Source organism: Neolamprologus brichardi, chromosome 17 (assembly GCF_056152115.1).
Source record: "Neolamprologus brichardi isolate AB-2024 chromosome 17, ASM5615211v1, whole genome shotgun sequence".
In the NCBI taxonomy this organism is placed as follows: Eukaryota; Metazoa; Chordata; class Actinopteri; order Cichliformes; family Cichlidae; genus Neolamprologus; species Neolamprologus brichardi.
In genome coordinates this window covers 19,866,907-19,889,434 of record NC_142120.1, presented here as the reverse complement: position 1 = coordinate 19,889,434, position 22,528 = coordinate 19,866,907, and the positions used below count along the sequence as shown (strand labels likewise).

Sequence of the window (22,528 nt, the reverse complement as noted above, 5' to 3'; positions counted from 1 at the left end):
GTGTGTGTGTGTGTATGTATGTATGTATGTATGTATGTATTGTCTGACCTGTCAGCAGTCTGGAATGCTGGCTGTTGGGAGACAATAATTTTAATATATAATACAATATTATTCACTTCTTTGAAGATTAAATTGTTAAGGTAATCGTTTAGAAAGCCCAGAATAAAAAAGCTCTCATGTGTCGGAGAAAATGTAAGGTAACTTATATATTTTTAATCAGGCATAATTTGGAACTCCAAAACGAGAGGGTCCTGATGCTGTTCACCCGGAAACCAGCACGGATGAACCGATGTTTGTTTTGCTACGGCTAACAGGTAACCCCGCTCATCTTTACATATTATTTAGAAGAAACTGGGCTTCTCTAAACAGGGAGTGCTTGCTGTATGTTTGTAAATTTGCGTTGTATTTACTGTCTGTCAGTTTTGCGCTGTCTAAGCGTTTGTTTGTGGCTGTTTTCGCTAAGTCCATTTGAGCTAAACTCGCTAGCCGTGCTAACGCTAGCTCTTTTTTGTTATAAATTTGTTTGTTCGTTTAAAAACGTCGCAGCGTCTGCTGGGCGCTGTGAACGCGGCTTTCTCCTTGTCTTTTAAAGTGAAGCTTCTGCTAAGCTGTTCACACGGAGGAGGCTGACGCAGGTGTAGCGGAGGTTTGGCGGATAACAGGCGGAGTCTGCGTGGGCGGCTGTCACGCTGACTTTAACATTACAAGTTCAACCCCAAAATGTTGATTCTGTTGAACGTAGCGTTTACAGTGGAACAACGTTACACGTTTAACGTTCTCTTCTTTTTAAAAACGTGCACGAACCAAACGGCGTTTACACGCGCGGACAGGTGTCAGCTTTAAGGAGCCCTTCGCCTGATTTACCTGCTCACCTACAGGGCCCGTTCAGCCGTGTTTACGTGGAGTTTCTGTCTGAATGTTTGATTAAACGGAATTATTTTTAATTTTAGGCCCTTGTGACATCTCATCACGATGACCCTTCCTCCATTTTGTATCTGGAGACTTTATGATAATAATAATGGATCGCATTTATATAGCGCTTTTCGGGGCCCTCAAAGCGCTGTACAATTCCACTATTCATTTACTCTCACATTCACAGCCCCAAAGGGCTTTACACACCCAGTCATCCACACATTCACACACTGGTGGAGGCAAGCTACAGCTGTAGCCACAGCTGCCCTGGGGCAGACTGACAGAATCGAGGCTGCCATATCGCGCTATCTACCCCTCTGGCCAACACCAGTAGGCGGTAGGTGAAGTGTCTTGCCCAAGGACACAACGACCGAGACTGTCCGAGGCGGGGCTCGAACCGGCAGCCTTCCGGTTACAAGACAAACTGCCAACTCTTTGAGCCACGATCGCCCACGTGACTTTTAGACGTGATTTTTAGTTTATATCAATCCTGAATTTGTTTTAATGTGTCAGGTAAACAGGAAATCGTTGGGCTTATCTGTACGGTTCACACACAGCAGTACAACGATAGTCTGTGTGCATGTTTAATTTTAGTTATTTTTGATTTGTTTCAAATTATCTTCAAAATGAATTGATATAGATGTATCTGTCTGCCCCTTAAATTTTTGTAAATATGTTGTTATGTCTTTTCATGGGCCAACGTTGAAGAAATGACACTTTGATACAATGTAAAGTAGTGAGTGTACAGCTTGTACAAAAGTGTAAATTTGCTGTCATCTCTAAATAACTCAACCCACACCCATTATTGCCTAAACCGCTGCCAACAAAAGTGAGTAAATGCCTAAATGAAAATGGCCCAATTGATTGATTTAATTTTTTGAATGTTCTGTTGAGCACTGTAACAATCAGAATTATTGTCTCAAGGCCAAGAGAAATGCCCAAAGGATTTATTTTTCCAAGTGGTCCACTTGATTATTATTTATTTATTTTATTTTATTTAAATTTTTATTTTTAAGTTTTAAGTTTTTACAAACAGAACAGACATGACTTTTCATGTTGTCCCATGAAAAAATATAATAAAATCTTTACAAAAATGTGAGGGGTGTACTTGTGAGATACTGTACATCGTTTCCTCACTTAGTTCACTGCTACTGAGTGTACCTGCAGCCCCACCCACAGTGAGAGTCCAGAGGGGTGTACTCTGAAGTGAGATGAATGGTTTAGTGAGCTGTCTTGAGATTCAAATCAGAGGTTTCTGTGTCTCTCTTTTTAGCTGGCTAAATCACCATGGTAACTGATGCTGAACACATCACTGTGTTGGGAGCAGGTTATTATTCGAGTTTCAATTTAAAATGCAAGTGCCATATTTTCATGTATTCTCTTATTTACAGTATGTTGTAAGTGCACTATTATCTGCAGATAGATGTTATATGTGCAGCTTATTACCTGAGTAACATCAGGAATGAAACTCAGCTGCAAAGTACAGCACTGTATGTCATATTGTCAGTGGAATGTGCATGTAAAAAATAAATAAATTAAAAGTATAAATGTTTTTATACTTGACTGTATTATTCGGTGTAAATGTAACTTGGACCCATATAAGCTGAGTTTGTTTGATTGTAAATGGTTGGTTTGTTGATTTGAGGATTTTGGACAACAAGTTCCGTACCCTCCTGAGGTTTTTTTCTTAAATTGGATGGTCGAATAGAATCAAAGGAAATCAGAATATTTAATAATAAAGCTGATAATTAATATTTCAATTTTAATAAGAGGCTGATGGAAATATTTCCAAAAAAGCACAGATGGTTGTATGATTCTTTAACTTATACAGCAGCATCTATTGCCATTAAGCTTTTCTCGTTGTCCTTCCTCAGTATGCCTGCTGAACGCAAGCGCTCAGTAAACATGGATGAGAAAGATGTTTGCACCTTCAGCAACAAGGAAAAGGAGAAGGACAGGGAGGCTGAGAGGAGGCCGGCATCTGCTCGGGACAAGGCCAAAGACGAGGCCAAAATGAGCGGCAAAAAAGACGGCGGCAAGGAGGAGAAGAGGAAGCGGCTGGAGGAAGAAAAGAAAAAGAAGGAGGAGAAGGAGCGGAAGAAGAAAGAGGAGGAAAAACTGAAGGCAGAAGAGGAGCAGAAGAAGAAGGAAGAGGAGGAGAAAAGGCAGCAGGAGGAGCAGGAGAGGAAGCTTAAAGAGGAGGAAGCCAAAAGACAACGTGAGGAGGAGGCTGCCCTCCTCAAGTAAGTCATCTTGATTGTTAAATTCTGAGTTAATAGCGATTTTAGCAATGTTTAAAATGCCATTTAGATCAATGCTACCGCTTACTTAATCTTAGCCACACTTATTGGAGGAAGGTGTGGACACACCAATGTTAACAAATCTGCCAAGCGGCTGTGATCTTCCTCCACATCATATAGAAGAACAACATTATCGTCAAAATCCAGCACAAATTTTGGTCAGTGGTTATGCTGAGGCTCATTAGTATATAAGCATAATAAGAGTGTGGAAGGCATACAAAGACTTGTTTTAAAGTCTGTAGAATAATACACTGCACTAAAATTCACAATAAAATGGAGATTTGGCTACATAAGAGCTGATAAAATGGCGATTTGACCTACATCTTTATCCCAAGATGAATCTCTGTAGTTTTTCTAATTTAGCATTAATACATTTGAAGATAAATGTCAATTAAGAACATTTTGAATTCAAAGATGATCTTTAATGGGGTCCTAATGTACTAGAAATACAAAACCTCTCCACATCAGTGCTTCATCTGCTTGTGCACAGTTTAAAAGCTGTAAATTTGCATGTAATAAATGAACTACACAAAATGTCTAGATTCCCTAAAATGGCCGTAGTTCAGTTCAAATGCAAGCTGATCAGGTGAGTTTATTTGAATATCTCCATGTGGCCTTTGTGTAAAATACTTAATACAGTAACATGTAAAAAATGTAGTGATAAAGCTCAGCCACTTAAACCTTAAGTTAAAAGTTTGTCATACACTGTGTGCAGATGAAAGTTTTCTTTTGTGTCTCCTACTTTTAAAAATCTGATACAAGAACATGTTTTTTTTATGTTTTAAAAGCATGTTGATATCAGCATGACCTTCATTTAAGAAATAAACATAAGAGGAAGTGATGTGTCTGCTGGTCCAGCGTGTATATGTTTGACTTGACCTTTCGCAGAGCCAGAGTTGATCACCACCATGCATCTCAACCCCTGATGTTAGTCTTAGGGCCACCGTAGCACCCAAAACAACTGCACTGGTTTCACTACCTTGCTTTAATCACATCTCTTTCTGCGGGTCACCCCATCTCTGCAGGGAGAAGGAGGAGGGGCATCAGCTGTACCAGGAGGCATGGGAGCGCCATCAGTGTAGGAAGGAACTGCGCAGCAAGAACCAGAATGCCCAGGAGGGTCGTCCTGAAGAGGCCTTCTTTAGCCGCCTGGACTCGAGCCTTAAAAAGAACACCGCCTTCGTGAAGAAGCTGCGCACGCTGACCGAGCAGCAGCGAGACTCACTCTCCAACGACTTTGCCTCACTCAACCTCAGCAAGTACATCGGTGAGGCCGTGAGCTCCGTTGTGGAAGCAAAGCTGAAGATCTCAGATGTCGGCTGCGCGGTCCATCTGTGCTCGCTCTTCCACCAGAGGTACGCCGAGTTTGCCCCGTTGCTCTTGCAGGCCTGGAAGAAGCACTTTGAAGCCAGGAAGGAGGAAAAGGCACCCAACGTAAGCAAGCTGCGCACAGACCTCCGCTTCATCGCCGAGCTCACCATCGTTGGTCTCTTCACAGACAAAGAGGGTCTCTCGCTCATTTACGAGCAGCTAAAAAACATAATTGGGGCTGACCGCGAGACGCACACCCATGTTTCCGTGGTGATCAGCTTCTGTAAGCACTGCGGGGACGACATTGCTGGGCTGGTGCCCCGCAAGGTGAAACTGGCGGCCGAGAAGTTTGGCTTGGCTTTCCCTCCCAGCGAGATCATCAGCAGTGAGAAGCAGCAGCCCTTCCAGAATCTTCTGCGGGAATACTTTACATCTCTCACCAAACACCTGAAGAAGGACCACCGGGAGCTGCAGAACATTGAGAGACAGAACAGGTGAGGTTCAGCTGTTACGGGAAACCACTGCGTGATTGTTTGAGCGTACCTACCTTTTTGTCCTCTTCAGGCGGATCCTGCATTCCAAAGGAGAGTTGAGCGAGGACCGACACAAGCAGTACGAGGAATTTGCCACTTCCTACCAGAAGCTGCTGGCCAACACTCAGTCTCTGGCTGATCTGCTGGACGAAAACATGCCCGAACTGCCTCAGGACAAGACTGTGCAGGAGGGTGTGTGGCCTCACATTTTTTTTCTTCATATTATACCCTGTCAATTTTTTGTTAATATCTGATATTATCACGGCTCTGCTGTCACAGAGCACGGCCCCGGGATCGACATCTTCACCCCCGGGAAGCCTGGAGAGTACGACCTGGAGGGAGGAATCTGGGAAGACGAAGACGCTCGTAACTTCTATGAGAACTTGGTGGACCTGAAGGCATTTGTGCCCGCCATCCTCTTTAAGGACAACGAGAAGAGCAGTCAGGGCAAAGAGAAAGAGGATGCCAAAGGTATGTTATAAAACACCCATGCTTACAAAAAAGGAAGAGATTTGTGTACTTTGTTTTGACCGTGCTGCTGTTGGGTTCAGATGGCAGAGAGGGGAAGGATGCGGGCAGCACAACAGAGGAGCTGGAGCTGGAGCTCGAGGCTCTGGACATCACAGATGAACCTCTTGAACTAGAGGGACCAGACGAGGTGGAAAATGAAGAGCTGGCCAAAAAACTGCTCGATGAACAAGGTAAACAGGATTTTCCAGAAAACAGCTACTGTACTACTTCTATGATGATGTGTTACTTCATGCTCATTGGCTGACAGTGTTTAATCACAAGTTAGCCAATGAAAATACACCGGTTTGTCCTTTAATCTGATTAGACTATAATTTACTAAATAAACAATAGGACTTAAAACTAGCCCATAAACTCATCAGGAAAATGATTACTGAGGTCAAAGATCAGAGGAGCCAAAGGCTGCTTCATCATAAACGTCTATACAGCTTCTTTAACAGCTCGCAGAAGCGCTCTCTGCTGGCCTTTAGAAGAAATGTAGGCTTAAGTCACTCAAGTATTGGCTTTGTTTTTTTGTAGACCACTAGATGGCACCTACTCCATCTTTTAGGCAGTCTGTGAGATTTACTGGGTCTTCTGCGAGTAGGTTCTACAGCTTGGAATTTATGAATTTACCTAATGCTTGGGTCAGAAGTATAACAGTGGACAGAGAGGTGGTTTGGACATGTGCAGAGGAGGGTTGATGGATATATCAGATAAAGGATGATGAAGATGGAGCTGCAGAGGACAATAAGGAAAAGAAGCTGCAGAAGGAAAAGAAGATTAGAGAGGAAGGATGGATGTAGTGAAGGAGGACGTACAAGGGTTGGTGTGACAGAGGAGAATGACGGGAACAGGATGAGATGGGGGCAGTTGATTCACAGAAGCAGTGCTCACTTACAGTTGATTTTGTAATATCTAGGAGGTAAGAAATCTTATGAACTGACTAGTTGCAGTAGTGGCATCCTCTTTTTTTTGTTTCACAAAAAGGAAGACTGCCTGGATATAGGACTAAAAATACCTGAATTCAGAGATTAAGAGATGTGGCCTAATATTTTGAGTTTTTAAAATGGTGTAGAAATCCTTGTATAGACAAAACTATGAACAATAAGTGGAACATACACATTGCATTGGTTTCATTTGAACTGCATACAAAGTGAACATTTGTTTGTGTCTGTGCAGAACAAGAGGACGAGGAAGCTAACACAGGGTCTCATCTGAAGCTAATCGTGGATGCTTTCATCCAGCAGCTTCCCAACTGTGTCAACAGAGACCTCATAGACAAGGTGAGGACAGACACACTGATCAAAGGAAAACAATGAGCTTCCAGATGTTGGATAGTTTGTAAAGGTTTATGAGCTCTGGTGATTCCTACAGGCTGCCATGGACTTCTGCATGAACATGAACACCAAGTCTAACAGGAGGAAGCTTGTCCGTGCTCTCTTCACTGTCCCCAGACAGAGGTAGGTTTCATCTGTTTTAGCATTTACCTTTAATCACCACAAGGGGGTGCTATCATCATGACTGATTGTGTGATTGTGAGAGGTGCACTGAGTCATTCTCGTCTTGCAGGTTGGATCTCCTGCCCTTCTACTCTCGTCTGGTGGCGACACTGCATCCATGCATGTCAGACGTGGCGGAGGACCTGTGCTCCATGCTGAAGGGAGACTTCAGGTTTCATGTAGGTCCTCTGCTCACTTACATCAGGTTTTAAATAGATTTGTCATACTTTGCTTTTTTTCCATCATGTTTGCATTAAAAACACTTGCCAACATTATGAATTGAATCTGTGTTTCTAGATTCGGAAGAAGGATCAGATCAACATCGAGACCAAGAATAAAACCGTCAGATTTATCGGCGAGTTGGCCAAGTTCAAGATGTTCTCGAAGACAGACACACTTCAGTGTCTCAAGGTGGGTGAAAGAAGCCACTGTCTGAGTCACATCAGGCTGTTTGTCTTTAAATCCCTGTACAAAAAAACAAACACTTTTAGCAACATCTCTGCTCATCCAATCAGATCACAAACAAAATGCCACATTAAGATAAATGTGAGATGTGAAAAACTAAACTTACTTATCTTCATCCTCACTGTGATAATAAGCAGGAAATGCTTCCAGAGCTCTGTGCATGTGTGCATGCATCAGAATAACAACACAGCCGGCGAGACGACCTCCAGCTTAGCTGTTATAGATTTCTGTCCATGTCTCCTCCTCCTCCAGATGCTGCTGTCTGATTTTACGCACCATCACATAGAGATGGCCTGCACACTGCTGGAGACCTGCGGCCGCTTCCTCTTCAGATCCCCCGACTCTCACCTGCGCACCAGCGTCCTGCTGGTCAGTACTGGTCCTCTTCGCTGGGCTTCTGTTCATTTTGAAGCAGATAACTAGAATGTGATATAGAAAAGGACAAAAACAGAGAAAATATTTGAATATAAAGATAAATGAGTGGTTTTTAGCCTGACTTTTGTCCCATGTGTGCTCCAGGAACAAATGATGCGCAAAAAGCAGGCCCAGCACCTTGATGCCCGCTACGTGACCATGGTGGAGAACGCCTACTACTACTGCAACCCACCGCCCATGGAGAAGACGGTGAAGAAGAAGAGGCCGCCGCTGCAGGAGTACATCTGCAAACTGCTCTACAAGGACCTATCCAAGGTCACCACAGAGAAGGTGTTGAGGCAGATGCGCAAGCTGCCATGGCAGGACCCTGAGGTGAAGAGCTACCTGATCTGCTGCATGGTCAACATCTGGAACGTGAAGTACAACAGCATCCACTGTGTGGCAAACCTGCTGGCTGGCCTGGTGGCCTACCAGGAGGACGTGGGGATCCACGTGGTGGACGGTGTCCTGGAGGACATCCGGCTTGGAATGGAGGTAAGGAGAAGCAAAATCAAGTCTGAAAACAAGATATGCTTTTGTGTTTCATCCTTAACTGAGCCCTTAGTAGTTTATAGGACCGTAATTTGATTCTCTGATCAGTAATTTCTATATTTATTGCCATTAGGGATGCACTGGCCCAATATTTGGAATGTATTATCAGTCCGATGCTGACCCAAAATGTTCGTTCTGGTATCCATGACAATGAGCAGACTGAATGTGTGCAAAAGGTTTTATTTAACTGCAGACTGTTGAAAGATCAGACCATGGTGAAGCTTGCTTTCTTTTTCTCTCTCGAGCTCGCTAGTTTACTTTCACTCCGGTCACATTCAGTCAGAGATCATATCGAAGAAGCTAGAAGGACGTTGCTCCTTCTTGTTGTCGATATTATTTCTCTTCAGCTTTCTCCTGAGAAATCTAGTCCTTTTTTTTTATTCATGCTTCACTAATAAGTGCCAAAGAGTGGGTGTTCTTTATATTCTTGAATGTATTTATTTCCTACATTTTCTTTTCTTTTTTTTCTTTTTTTTATATGTTGGGAAAACTGTTTCAGTTGGGCCTGATGTTTGCTTACACACAAAAAATAAAAAGGATCTCCAGTCGAGTGATTGAAATTATTCATGTTCATGTAAGGCTACAAACTAACTGCAGTTATCTAAAAAAAATTACTAAAAACTAAACTAAAGATGTTGTTTTTACTTGCAAAACTAAAAAGCAGAAATTAAAAATGAAAACCTGAGGAGCTTTTTTTTGTTTTGTTTTTTTGAGTTGTAATAATTGTTCTGGACGTCTTTAACCTCGCTGTAACTTGAAGCTGCAGATGCTTCGTGTGTCACATATTTGGGACGTTTAGTGCGGGAGAGGTGAGATCAGGAGCATTGAATGGACAGGACTATCAAGAAACCCCGATGCTATCTGCTTGACTGGCAGCTGATTGAAGCGGACACCTGTGTTGCTGTGTCATTTGTGTCTTCTACGTGTTGCAGGACACGTTGGAATGTTGTCGGACTCCATTTGCTCGGCTGAGGTTGTGATTTTACAAAAAAATAATTGAACACAAACAGTTGTGCCTGTGTCACAGCTACAAATGCTTACTTGCATATTTTAGAAGCCATGCTTACCCTTTGACCCTGATCTGGCCTCCATCTGACCTCAAAACAGTCCAGCCAGTCGAAATTCAAGCATTTTTCCTAGCAACCAGGACGTTGGCGGTCTTGAGCCCTGCAGCAAAAAGCTTTAAGAATTTTCCTCCATTTTCTTTTTCTTCTCCCCTGCAGCATCCTATATTATATTGTTGGACATCTCAATTTAGGATCTCCTCTTCTTCCCTTGCTGTTTCCTTCCTAGGTCAACCAGCCCAAGTTCAACCAGCGGCGGATCAGCAGCGCCAAGTTCCTGGGCGAGCTCTACAACTACCGCATGGTGGAGTCGGCCGTCATTTTCCGCACCCTCTTCTCCTTCATCTCCTTCGGCGTGAATCAGGACGGCAGTCCCAGCCCTCTGGACCCCCCAGAGCATTTGTTCCGCATCCGCCTGGTCTGCACCCTGCTTGACACCTGCGGCCAATACTTCGATCGAGGCTCCAGCAAGAGGAAGCTAGACTGTTTCCTCATCTACTTCCAGGCACGTAACCTCCTAAAGTGCCTATACTTTATGTTCGGGAACCCTGATATTTTCTGTAAATCTACTGGGTATAATCACTGTGTCACTGTTTTGAGTTTGGCAGACCTGTGAGGTTCTGGTCAGGGGTAAAGTAAGTGAGATGTTGTTGTGTGTCTGCAGCGGTACATATGGTGGAAAAAGAGCCTGGACGTGTGGACCAAGGACCACCCGTTCCCCATCGACATCGACTACATGATCAGCGACACGCTGGAGCTGCTCAGGCCTAAGATGAGGCTCAGCAGTTCCCTGGAGGAGGCCATCAAGCAAGTCAGCGACCTGGAGAGAGAAGTGCTCGTCAAACTAGGTAGGAGGGTGACGCTAAGTAATCATCTTTAATGTGCGTGAAGCATGACGCCGTTGGTGTAGCAGCTGGTGTTGCCGGTTTGGTTCCTCTCCGTTGTCCTGGCAGAGCAGCATTCCCCAGTGTGTGGGAGGGCAAGCGAGCATGCTGTGTCACTCCTCTCTCTCCCTCTGCTTTGTCTGTCGAACAGGTTTGAACTCATTGTTTAAAATGCCGAATACATGCACTCCCACTCATTACAGAGACTTCAGGAAGGATCTTTTAAAATCAATGACGACTGTTTCAGACTTCCTCTGGACCTCAGTTTAATCTAGCCTGATAACCTCGAGAGATCTGATCTCACCAAAGATGCATTTGTGTGCTGTTGATAAAACATGTGACATGCACTCATTTGTTTTGCTGACTAAATCTATTCAACTGACAGGAGTCTAAATAATCTTGCACTACTTCAAAAAAAGCAGTTAATCAGACAAAAAAATAATGTTTTGTTCATTTTGTCTGTTGAGTGTCTGAAATGTGACGATTTAGTGATTTTCTTTCAAGTGCTGTCTGTACACCTCTTCTAGCACTCTTTTTAATAATGATGAACATCTTTTTATAAATCTGCCCACTGAAAATAATTAAAAACAGGACAGGATCTAACCTACTTTCTTATTTAGATTCTAGGCTCTATTAACCTCCTAGGACCTGGCGTCCACATATGTGGTCATCACATTTTAGGTTGTCTAGACTAAAATACTAAATTTTGCTCTACAGGGGCCTGATATCCACTTACGAGAACATTATACGCCACTGCTCTATCAAAATTTAAAACGGATGTCCTCATATGTGGATCTCATTTTTCTCAGAAACAAAAATCAGGTTAAAAAAAATCAGGTAATTCTTTGTTTTTACATTCATCAGGTCCCAATCAGCCCAAATAGCAAAGAGAAATTAAAAATGTATGCCATGAAAGAGTTCGGGTCTTAGGAGGTTAAGATTCACCACTGAGGTGTAATAAGCTGCAACCCCTAACACCTCTTTCTCGAACCCCGAAACTACAATCTTCACGACACAGAATCTGAGCTCAGAGACAATATGAATATTCAGTTATGTAAAAACCAAAACACAATCAGGACGATGATATCTGGAGAGGAGGAAGAAGGAAGTGTTTGCACAGCAGGTGTATCTGACTCTGCGGCCTGATAACAGCACAGCAACGTGAGCTTTGTTTAACAGTTTCAAGGTGTTGACCTGGAATGTGCTGAGAAAAATGTAAACCACAGCTGCGCCCTCTGAGAGCAGGACACCCTCGCAGGTCCTGTACTCAAGTAAAAGTACAGATACATGAGCTGTAAAGTACTCAATTATTTAGAGTAAAAGTGGGGGGGAAAGTAGTTCCTTGGAGTCGGATTCCTCCAAAGAGGCATTAATGGGAGAGAGATAAGGTTAACAGCTGCTTTGCTAATACATCCCCATCGGTGTGATTAGCAGCACAAGCCAGAAGTACTAAAAAGTAAAAGTACCTCAAAACTGTATAAAAGTACATGTAATCAGCAGCTTTCCATCACTGTTGTGTTTATGTGTGTAAACCTTTATGCAGGTAGATAAGCAGTAAGCCTGTGTTTGTGTGTGGGAATGTAGGAGAGGAGAGTGATTGATGAAGGCCCCTGAAGCTAAACAGTGGAGCTATTGTTACCTTTCATACTTCAACCAGGATCAGACATTCCTCAGTCCTTGAGTCACACAAGACCTGATCTTCCACTCCACGCCACTGCCAGACTTCATTTCTTCGCCGTTACCTTTTCTTGCATAATTATGCTCTGTGACGAGCTGCATAGAAACAACAATTTTCATCTGGAATATTTTTTCTATACATAACTGAGGGTTTTGTTTGAGTAAAGCTGCTCTCCCAGGCTGGGCTGGGCTCGGAGTTATTTATGATATAATTTCTCCTGATTGTTTTAGTCTTACGTGTCCTAAAGAGGAATCTTTCCACGTTTTCTTGTGCAGGTCTGGCCATGGAGAAGGATGGCCGCTCCAGTGCCATGAGCGAAGGGGAGGGTCTTGACGAGGAAGATGATGACGGGGACGATGATGAAGAGGGAGGCGCTGAGACCGAAGAGCAGTCGGGCAATGAAAGCGAAATGAACGAACAGGAAGAGGATGTGAGTGTTGACTCCCCCATTCTGGTGTTCTTCCTCAAACAAAATCCATCTTGCAACAGAACAAACTTACAGGAAATGCTAAATATTCAACCCTAGTCTAAAGTCTAAAGTTAACAGTGGCGTCTAGCATAGGGTGGTGGAGCCCAGTGCCCAGAAGTGAAACATCTGGTTTCAAAACTCCAAGATGGTGGTCAGGTACCCACCGCAGTATTCTCCTGGACATTAGGTGAACTCGCATAATACCCCCACATCCAACACGGCCGCACACTCATGCACACCCGGCTGCAGATCAAAAAGCCTGAGAGCTGCATGGCCAGCAAAAACAGAGATATAGCTATGACAGGTTTTTTTTGTTTTGTTTTGGGTTTTTTTTTTCTCCAACAGGAAGGGTCAGAGAATGAAGAGGAGGAGAGGGAGGAAGAGGAAGAAGAGAACACGGACTACCTGACCGACTCCAACAAGGAGAACGAGACTGACGAGGAGAACAATGTAAGCAATGGGAAATGTCTGTGTATAAATCCAGATTTAATACATTTTGTTGGTTTAAAGATTTGTGCTTTTGCTGATGTTGATTTGCTGCCTGTGTGTGTAGGAGGTGACCATCCGTGGCGGCGGGCTGAAGCACGTGGCATGCGCTGAGGACGAGGACTTCATTCAGGCTCTGGACAAGATGATGCTGGAAAACCTGCAGGTATAGCGTCCTGCCGCCACACTGACCATGAAGTACTTTTATGCTACAAAAGGCTTTACTGACTTACACACGCACACACACACACGCGCGCGCGCGCATCCACTCTGAATTTTTGATTGAATTCTAAAAACATCAAAGAGATGAGTGTAATCAGGAGATAAGAATCTTTATGATGTCCCTCAGACAGAAGCTGGTGTATCACAGGCTCAGACTTATGTCCACTCCATTAACTTACAAGAGTGTCAAAAGATTAGGTATGCTTTCTCCCATTAACTTGAAATTTATAAACAGAGGGAGAGGTGAAGCCTGTAGCATGAAGCAGGGGTAACCCTGAGTTTTCAGGATATACTTATTACTGTGGTACATCACCATGGTAACTTAAAGTGCTCGCCTAACCTGCCTCAGAACAGGTTGTCTCCCGGATAAGAGATGGATGTGCACAAAATCACTGCTTTCTGCGCAATCAGTTCACTGGAAACGAGCATCACCATTCGGGAAGATTCCTTGAGCCTGGCTGTGCAGATATATGAAAGTTTAAGTTTTCAGAGACCACCTCATGTTGACTACAAGCAATGTCATTGTTAAGCTTTAATATAGCAGCATAATCCTAAAAGCAGACTACCAAGCTTTGCACTTGCTGAACTATGAAATGTAAAAGTCTTTGTACCATTGGATTAGGAAAGGCACATCGTCTGTAGAAATGCCTTTATTTAAAAGTATACAGGTGCGTTTAGTCTGATTGTTCTTTGTCTGGATGAATCTGCTTAACATTATTATTTGCAGTGTTTTCATTACTTATCCTGTCTGCACTCATAATAACGACTGAAAACGCGTGCACAGTTTCATAGCTACATGCAGCGTTTTTCTTTTAACAGCAGATTTGTAGCTTTTGGCCTTTATTACACTGTTTTTCTTTGTCTCTTATGTCTCTCTTATGTAAACATGCTCACAGCTAGATTGAAACCCAGGTAGCCTTATGGCATTGGTAGCCATTTTGCTGATGTAAGCCAGATAATGATGGGATATTCTGGACATGATGAATTTGCTCAGTGAAAAGAAGCACTTTACAAACATAAGAAAACATAGAGTAGTACAGGTCTCCTCAGCTTTGATCCAGACCTCGCAGACTGACTCTTCACTGTGTGTTGTGTCCCTGCAGCAGCGTAGCGGTGAGGCGGTGAAGGTGCACCAGCTGGATGTTGCCATTCCTCTGCAGCTGAAGAGTCAGCTGAAGAAGGGACAGCCATGCATTAGCGAGGGAGACTCGGACATCTCTGATACCATGCAGTTTGTCATGCTGACTCGCAAAGGCAATAAGCAGCAGGTAAGGTGGCATCTATGTGCCAAGCTATTGCAGTTCTTTAAAAATCAGGCTGGTCACAGCAGTTTGTTGCAGGTGAAAAGTCTTTTTTTTTTTTTTAACCACATTTTGATACCGGGTTCATCTTCTACCCTTCTCGGCCAAAATAATCTTCTATGGGTTTGTAACTCGATTAGTATGCTACAGTTATTTGGCTGATCTTCTGTGAATGATCCTGCAGGGTACACTGAGTCCTGCACTTAAGGTTTCTAAAATATTCCACATTAACAATTTACACGTAATGGCAATGAAGCGATCAGGTGTGAAAACTGTCTGCACCATGAACCAGCTCTCACTCCTGCAACTGCAGGTTACAGTAACGATCTCCTTTAGCCGCCACTCACAGAGTGCAGGACTGTAGTTCCTGTAGTTCACAAAAGCAGCCTATGTGTTTGCTAGCTCTGCTAATTTGTTCTCTGCAGGATGAACAATTTTAAAGTTCATCCTGGTTGTTCTTTAAGGAGGTGGTGTGCATAAACAAATGCTTAATAATGTTGATTCTGGGTGTGTGTGTGTGTGTGTGTGTACTTTATCTGAGCCAATTTCAGTGTCTATCTATTCTAGGGAGGGCATTTCTGCAGGACCGTTGATGTTGCTTCTGTCTGAAGTTGATTCAGCAGCTTTATCATTCAGTGTCATGTTTGCACCCCTGAGGTGGATGTTGGTACACTCTTTTTGCTTCGTTTCTGGTCTTAATGTCCCTTTGAGGAAAATTTCCTGCTAAATGCCCCTCTGTGTTCTCTAATTGTGCCCATTATGTATGTAAGGCTTCCTGAGAGAAACAGTTTCAGCACTATAGATGGAAAAAACTGTGTGTATGTCAGCAGGCGTCCTAACACACATACAGAAACACACCTGTGTCCTTTTCTCTGTGTGTGTGTGTGTGTGTGTGTGTGTGTGTGTGTGTGTGTGTGTGTGTGTGTGTGTGTGTGTGTGTGTGTGTGTGTGTGTGTGTGTGTGTGTGTTTTGAGGCCAGCCGCTGCGTGGTGGAATGTGTGGTTTGAGGGCAGAGGCTGGTTGTTGTGCTGCTGGGTGTGTCCAGCACTCTGCCTGTGCACAGAGGTTTCATGCAGCCTTCAGCCTGCTTGAAAAACAGCTGCCAGAAATGCCAACACACACAGGGCGTCTTTGTCGGTGTGTCTGAGAGATCTGTAGCTCTAGAAATCTCAGGCTCAACCAGTTGAGGGGCTGATATCAGTTTTCAGGGAGTGAGAAATTCTGCTGTCAGTCAAACACTATTGTAACTTCACAAGATGAATCACTTTCTGGCCTAAAGAAAACCGCAGAGTACACCCTACAGAAAGACTGTCAGAAGCTTCCTTTCTGCAGGCTTCTTCGAGCCCTCTACCAGACCATCTGTCTGAAGGTGAAGCTCTGCTTCAGTCGACCGGTCTCTCCTCGTTTTTAAAAATGCTATGCTGTAATTACTAGAACCTGACTGAAATACTACTATGCTTTATACTTTGAGTCCTGAAACAAACTTTCTCTTTGGGGACAATAAATTGCAAGTTGCCAACAGTACATCGACAGAGCCGAGGGGGGCTGAGCAGCGACGCCTACACAAAAAGACTGAGCTGATATGTCACTATCAACTTCTATCAGATACCGGATAGACATGGAGAGACATCTATCGGTATCTGATGGATGAATACTATTTAAAAAGCACAGATGAGACCAGAGAAACACCCTTCAGCCAGGTTATTAGTGTTGATGTTGCGTAGTTTATCCACCAGAGGGAACTCTGCAACTTACGAGCTGATCCGAGCATAAATAATTAATCTACGATTTGAGACAAAATTATAATTTTAAACAATGCTGTTGAATTATCGGAATGTGAACTTATAAAAAAATGCCTTTGTCCAGCTAAACTGTCTTTCGTTCTCCTGAACAGTATAAGATCCTGAACGTGCCGCTCTCCTCCCACCTGGCGGCGAATCACTTCAACCAGCAGCAGGCCGAGCAGGAGGAGCGCATGAGAATGAAAAAGCTCACTCTGGACATCAACGAGCGGCAGGAGCAGGAGGACTACCAGGGTAACCATGGAAACTGTTTGTTTATTGTTTGTTACCGCATTTGCCCAGGTTACACGAGTGGATCAGCTTCTGTTTCATATCTGATCTGTGAAAGCAAACGGTGACCTTTGACCTGAAATCAGGGTGTGTTGTTTCGCTTACCCAGTGAGTCCTTTGAAGTTCTTTCTCTGTGCAAGGTCACACTGACAAGAAAAAGCTGGTTCATTTCCACCTTAAATCTGCACAGATTATTATAGTTGTGTATTGTCGGTGGGCGTGGTTAAAAGGTGAGTGCATGAGTTTGATTCATTTTTTTCAAGGTATTAGGTTTTTATTGGCTTCTAATAATTACTCTAGAAATGTAAGAGTCCTGATAAACCTTCACTTTCTGCTGCTGCCGCTTACGTCAGAGGAGCTTTAGTAGTAGGAGGTTTATGGGTTCAGACTGGGCCTTTGCAGGGGGATGTTTTCAGTAGAGGCAACAAGTCTGTGGTTAAATATAATTTGGCTCTGAGTGAAACCTCTAAGGGAAATGACAACAAATCCATTTGTAGTGATTTAAAGTCAACAAGGACTAAAGAAGCTATGGAGACCAAACTAGGCTTTTTATTTATGCAGTAAATTTGTCATTTAAACGTGAAAGTCTGTGGGTTTGGCTAGTGGCCATCAGTGGAACTGCAGGTTTTGCTAGTTGTTGGTTCCACGTAGTTCAGTCCTGGACGTTGCTGATTTTATTCCACTAAGGTGCAGTTTATACATGTTAAATCTTCACCGTAGTCACATCGTTTTAAATCAACTTGAATGACAATGTTCTGTTGGTGAAACTGCAGGGCAACAAAAAAAAAAAACAAAAACAAATGCCCCTCGCAGGTTGCAGGTAGGCTCAACACAGAAGCTTAAATTAAGCGTAAGGCCACTGGACGTGCTTTCCGTGTAAATGGTAAATGGCCTGTATTTGTATAGCGCTTTACTAGTCCCTAAGGACCCCGAACTGCTTTATACATCCAGTCATCCACCCATTCACACACATGTATTCAGCAGCGGCCTGATAAAAGCCATAATAACGGCTAACACAGAGGACAAGATCAGTCATCCATGCTCGTAGTTTTTTTATTAGTCATCAGTTTGTGTCTGCTTGTTTTTGGTTTTTGTCTCCTTCTTGTCATAAACTGTTGAAATGTGAAATATTTTTCATATCAGTTTTCTGACTGAACTTCCTTTTTCCTCTCCATGTCACAGAGATGATGCAGTCTTTGGCCCAGCGTCCGGCTCCAGCCAACACCAACCGGGAGCGCCGTCCCCGCTACCAGCACCCGAAAGGCGCTCCCAACGCCGACCTCATCTTCAAGACCGGAGGAAGGTGAGGCTCGGTCCCCAATCTGCGACAGTCTGGCTACAGGTTGTGTCAGTTTAGTGTTTGTTAAGTTCACTGTGCACTGAAAGCGCCTCATTGGTGTCTCTTTGAACAGAGAGAAAAGAGCAAGAAATGAAAGTCAGGAGAAGCGAGACAGGCAGGAGAGGCGAGACAGGCAGGAGAAGCAGGAGAGAAACCAAAGATTTGAGTTGGAGTAGGCTAAAAGAGCCAGAGCTGCAGCAGTCCAGAGGCGAGGCTTTAGCAAGCAAAAAATCTCAGTATCGAGGACATCTTGTTCTTATTTTCACTGAATCTCATTTTTTTAGAGCAGAGAGTTCAAGTTAGCTTATTTAGTTATTTTTTTCCCCTTTAAAAATTGAAGTCTGCAAATAAAGATCACTTCCAGGTTACATTTTGACATCAACACCGCTTCCTGCATCTTTGTTGTATCTCTAAAACCAAAGCACAACACGAGACGTTATTATTATGACGGTATATCTGAGTGGCTTTAAAAAAAAAAAAAAACTATTATATTCTACTCCTCTTTATCTTTGCTCTATTTTGCAAATAGTCATTGATCATTGTTGGCCTCTCTCAGTTTTTATTACCACTGTTCATTTTAAAGCTTAGCTTTTAAAACCAGCCAATGCAGCAGTATGTTAATGACTAACCTCGTATTATGAATGAATTTTAACAGTTGTTCTCCTGACTGAAGTTTGGTATGTTTACAGCATCCTGCCATGCGATTGCATTTGTCCCTAACCATCAGGAACCCTCGTGTGAACTTTTTTTTGAGTGGAAAAAAGTTAGCATTCATCCTCCAGCTTTACTGTGTTTATGTTATGCTAACCATAGCTGTGTAGCTAGCCACCACATACCACATCATTATATACCAGCTAGCCCAACTTGAGTATCCCTACAAACGTCACTGCTGTTTAGTTTCCTGTCTTCATTTATGTCAGAAGTGATAGCAGAGCTGTATGTTTTGTTTTGTTTTTTTTTTCCAGAAATTCCTCAGTCAGAAAATGGTATATCATGTTAAGGTGGAAACTAGCGAGCTAACTCCTTGCTAACTTCTAACTCAGTGATGTGGCAGTGTTCGTTTGACTATTTTGGGACCTGAAGCAGAGTTTGGAACTGGAAACTGCTAATGACGTCAGACTTCAAGACTGAATTTCCATCTGCAGCAGGAAGCTGTTTTCACATTAAAAGCTCTAAACAGCCTCTGTAGTCCACAGTTAGAGGCTAGCTGCTGCTGGTTGGTGGAGCTTTTAGGTGGTGGAGAACAAAAAACAAAGAAATCTTGGACTTAGAGCATAATGAAAAAATTTTTTTTTCGGTGTCTGAAAAACAAATACATCCTGTTCTAATATTTTTGTCCCGATGCTAACAGCAAACAGTAGTTTTGTTCTAGAGACACACCAGACTCTATGTACAAAAACAGCACTTTTACTTTATATAACACACAAATAGTCTGTCCACTACCTCAATCATTTAACTGATGTATGAAAAACCCCAAAGTCAAGAGTGGAATCCACATTAAAAAAGAAACTTGAGCAGGAAAAGCGTTTTTCATATATTTAAGGAGCAGGTTTGGTCATTTCAGTTTAGTTGTGAATGTTTACGGTTTTTTTGTTTTTTTTGTTTTCAGTGATAGATTTAGTAGATGGTTTTAGTAAAATCAGTATAGAAAATAAACTTTTTGAAAGTAGCTGACGCTCAGTCTTGTAGATCATGGGTCGGCAACCTTTCTGATGATGAGTGCCATCTAAAATTTCCTCAGAAGTCAATGTGCCATATGATTGCATTAGCAATAAATTTAATAACGCTCTATATGAACAGTTACACACTATATAGAACAACTTTATAGAATTATATTTGTTTGCAGATGTTGGCAGCTATCAGCGAATAGTTATCAGCTATTTTGAAACAAAAAAAAGACACTTTTTGTCCGTAACAAGAACTCCATAACAGCAAATGAACTGTACAACAGAAAATGCAAATGCTGTTTATGGTCTCCTCACAACAATACACCTAAACTTGGTTTATAGCTGACCCAGACAGACTGCAGGTCATAACTTCTTACCTGAAGTTCAGTTCACCTGACACTCGGACCGGCGGCCGCCTCACGTCTCTCCTCCTCCTGCCTCCCCTTCCCTCATCCACCTGCTGGCCTCTGTGGAAGCTCCGCCATAGCCACCACCAAACAACTGAGTTATTTTTACACATCGGCCAGCATCTGGCCAATCCACCATCTCATTGTTTATACCGTTACAAAAAAAAAAATCATCGGAAACCTCGATAATCGAAACCTCCACGTTCAGATTTGTAATAACAAGCAAATACAAAAACTTCTTCTGTTATTTTGTCTGAATTGGTTTGAAGTTTTTTTTTCTTTTTTCAAAGGTCTAGTTTTTATTTTAATTTTATTTAACAGAAATGTTTTTTTCACAGTAGTTTTATTTTGAAGGGGTCAGGCTTTAGCTTTACTTTCAGCACCTCTGCAGTAAATGTCCTGCTCTGTCCTCCAGGAGACGCTGATGGGAGTCTGGGCCCAGGCTGAGCGAGCGAGGCAGAGAGAGAATGAACCAGCAAAAGAGAGAGAGAGAGAGCGCGCGCAAGAGGAAAACGAGAAGATCGGAAGGGAAACCGGTCGAAAACAAGGGAACGAGTTCTCCAGACACCCCCTGAAGCTGGGGACAGACCAAACCCCTGACATGAACACACACAGGAGAAGGAGAAGAAAAAATGACAGGGGCAGGGAATTGGGTCAGAGGTCAGGGGGTCAGACAGGTGGCTCTCTTTCTTTTTTGTCTGTTACCTGAGATGACAAAAAAACACAACTGTCTGAACCAGAGAACGAATTAGAAACAGCTGACCTGCAGACTGATGGCGAGACAGGCAGGGAGAGGCGAGATCGGCTCACCTGCTGCCACCACTGCACCAGGCAGAGGAAAAAGTGACTCGTCTTTAGGAGTTGAAATCTGCGAGTGCACAACTTTTACATGAGACTAGCAAGGGATTTTTTTGTTTGTTTGTTTGATTGATTGATTTTTGACTCCATGAACAGCTCAGTCCAATTCTGTGCGAAGCAGCAAAAGACGAATGAGTTGGGTGTTCGTAAACTGACCAGTGATGCAGAGAAAGATGCGCTAATCGAACAGCGACCGATGGTGTGCAACGAGCTGATTTATAGCTTTGTGTCGCTTCTTAGTTTTACTTAAATAAAAATGAAACCGTGGATATGTCTCACAGGTATTTTTTGATCAACAGTTACATTTTTAAAAGACGTATGTCACAGTTATTTTCTAGAGTTCATTACAGTTCATTTCTAATCATCACATAATTGTTATTGATTAGGTACTTACTCTCCTATACACTCTACAGATTATAGCAAGACCTTTAAAGGCGACCTATTAGTCTCATTTCCTGCTTCATGTAATTATTCTTGGATCCTCTCAGAGTAGCTTTGCATGATTCACAGTTAAGCCAGCTGTCTTCTGATTGGCTGCCCCTCCTAAGCCGGTGGATGGAGCCTGTGCTTTTGGCTCAATACACTGACCTCATTATTAGAATTTATTTTTCTTGTTTAATGTGAACACCAGACATTGGGACCGGAGATTTAAGATGGAGGATAAGAAGACGTTACAAAGGTCTCTATTCCTAAACGAAATACCTTAACACAACTGTCTTCATTATTTTTTTTTTCAAAAATGTGCTATTTATTGACAGTGTGGACAGTTAACAGAGGATACCATTGTATCCACTGCATGCTTCAGTGAGCAGTTATTCAGTGAGTATATCACAGAAAGTGTCCATCTGAAGAATGACCACATTTTGAATTCATGATGTTAAAGTATTTTCTTCCAGATGTTAACCAATCAGAAGAAAGTGGGTTTTTAGGGATGCGGGAATCTTTAAAAAAATCTCTCAGCCTAGTTTGGTGAAACTAACAAAAAGTGAAGATTAATGCTCAGAAATGGACACAGACAATTTAAAGTTATATTTATGTAGAGGCAGATACCCGTGTCCTCTTCATGCTCAGCTTACTCATGCCCCCCCTGCAGACGTGACAGCGGTGTCAGGTCAGTGCTTTTGCTGCTCTGCTGAGAAATCTCCAGCTCTCGCACTGTCGGACACTTTTTGATCTCTGCTGCGTTCAGACTTGTCAGGATTGAGTGACCTGCTCAGTGGTGGACACCTGAGTGTACATATTCAGCAGTTCTTCCACTTCTACCCAGTTTGAAGATGATGTTTTTTTTAAAGTTTGCTAACATCCAGCTTGCTTTGATTTGTGACTTGTATAACGTGACAAAAGTTTTTCCAAGATAACCGTGTGCCTGAGAGTCTTCCTTAGTGATGACGTGACTATAATAGATAAATATAACTTGTTAAGCCTCTAGATATATAAATATATCCTCTGTATGCTGCTACATGAACATTTTCTGCAGCAGCTCTGTGTCTTTGCTATAGTAAAGATTACCCATAACTCAAGTTTGTCCCTGTCCAAGCTGATATTCTTTTACAGCAAGGAAAAAGCAAGAAACAGCTGCCTGCTA

The 22,528-nt window shown here is 42.8% G+C and overlaps 1 protein-coding gene across 4 annotated transcripts; it reads left to right on the top strand.

Moving 5' to 3' along the window:
- Nucleotides 1–208: 208 nt before the first annotated feature.
- Nucleotides 209–21,210, top strand: upf2 (UPF2 regulator of nonsense mediated mRNA decay). Of its 4 annotated transcripts, XM_087831034.1 has the most exons (22): nucleotides 273–314; nucleotides 2,186–2,266; nucleotides 2,787–3,155; nucleotides 4,238–5,017; nucleotides 5,088–5,248; nucleotides 5,336–5,527; nucleotides 5,608–5,757; nucleotides 6,746–6,849; nucleotides 6,941–7,026; nucleotides 7,136–7,244; nucleotides 7,363–7,476; nucleotides 7,783–7,899; nucleotides 8,050–8,439; nucleotides 9,790–10,065; nucleotides 10,225–10,408; nucleotides 12,398–12,552; nucleotides 12,937–13,041; nucleotides 13,145–13,243; nucleotides 14,403–14,567; nucleotides 16,495–16,636; nucleotides 17,855–17,975; nucleotides 18,085–20,443. In XM_087831034.1, the coding sequence occupies exons 3-22, from the start codon at nucleotides 2,788–2,790 to the stop codon at nucleotides 18,185–18,187; spliced, it is 3,921 nt and encodes a 1,306-aa protein (XP_087687160.1). In that variant the 5' UTR covers nucleotides 273–314; nucleotides 2,186–2,266; nucleotide 2,787; the 3' UTR covers nucleotides 18,188–20,443. The 4 variants fall into 4 exon arrangements, with proteins under 4 accessions (XP_035763259.1, XP_006781025.1, XP_006781024.1 ...); XM_035907366.2 differs by lacking the exons at nucleotides 2,186–2,266; nucleotides 18,085–20,443 and adding an exon at nucleotides 20,504–21,210 and having other exon boundaries at nucleotides 209–314; XM_006780962.3 differs by lacking the exons at nucleotides 2,186–2,266; nucleotides 18,085–20,443 and adding an exon at nucleotides 20,501–21,210 and having other exon boundaries at nucleotides 209–314.
- The last annotated feature ends 1,318 nt before the right edge of the window (nucleotides 21,211–22,528 follow it).

What these genes read in the sequence shown, in the direction of transcription:
- upf2 (XM_087831034.1), top strand. Translation starts at nt 2,788, where the DNA reads ATGCCTGCTGAACGCAAGCGCTCAGTAAACATGGATGAGAAAGATGTT. An exon ending in ACAGAGACCTCATAGACAAG is followed by an intron (nt 6,850 to 6,940) that starts GTGAGGACAGAC and finishes TGATTCCTACAG; the next exon opens with GCTGCCATGGACTTCTGCAT. An exon ending in GGAGCAGGAGGACTACCAGG is followed by an intron (nt 16,637 to 17,854) that starts GTAACCATGGAA and finishes TCCATGTCACAG; the next exon opens with AGATGATGCAGTCTTTGGCC.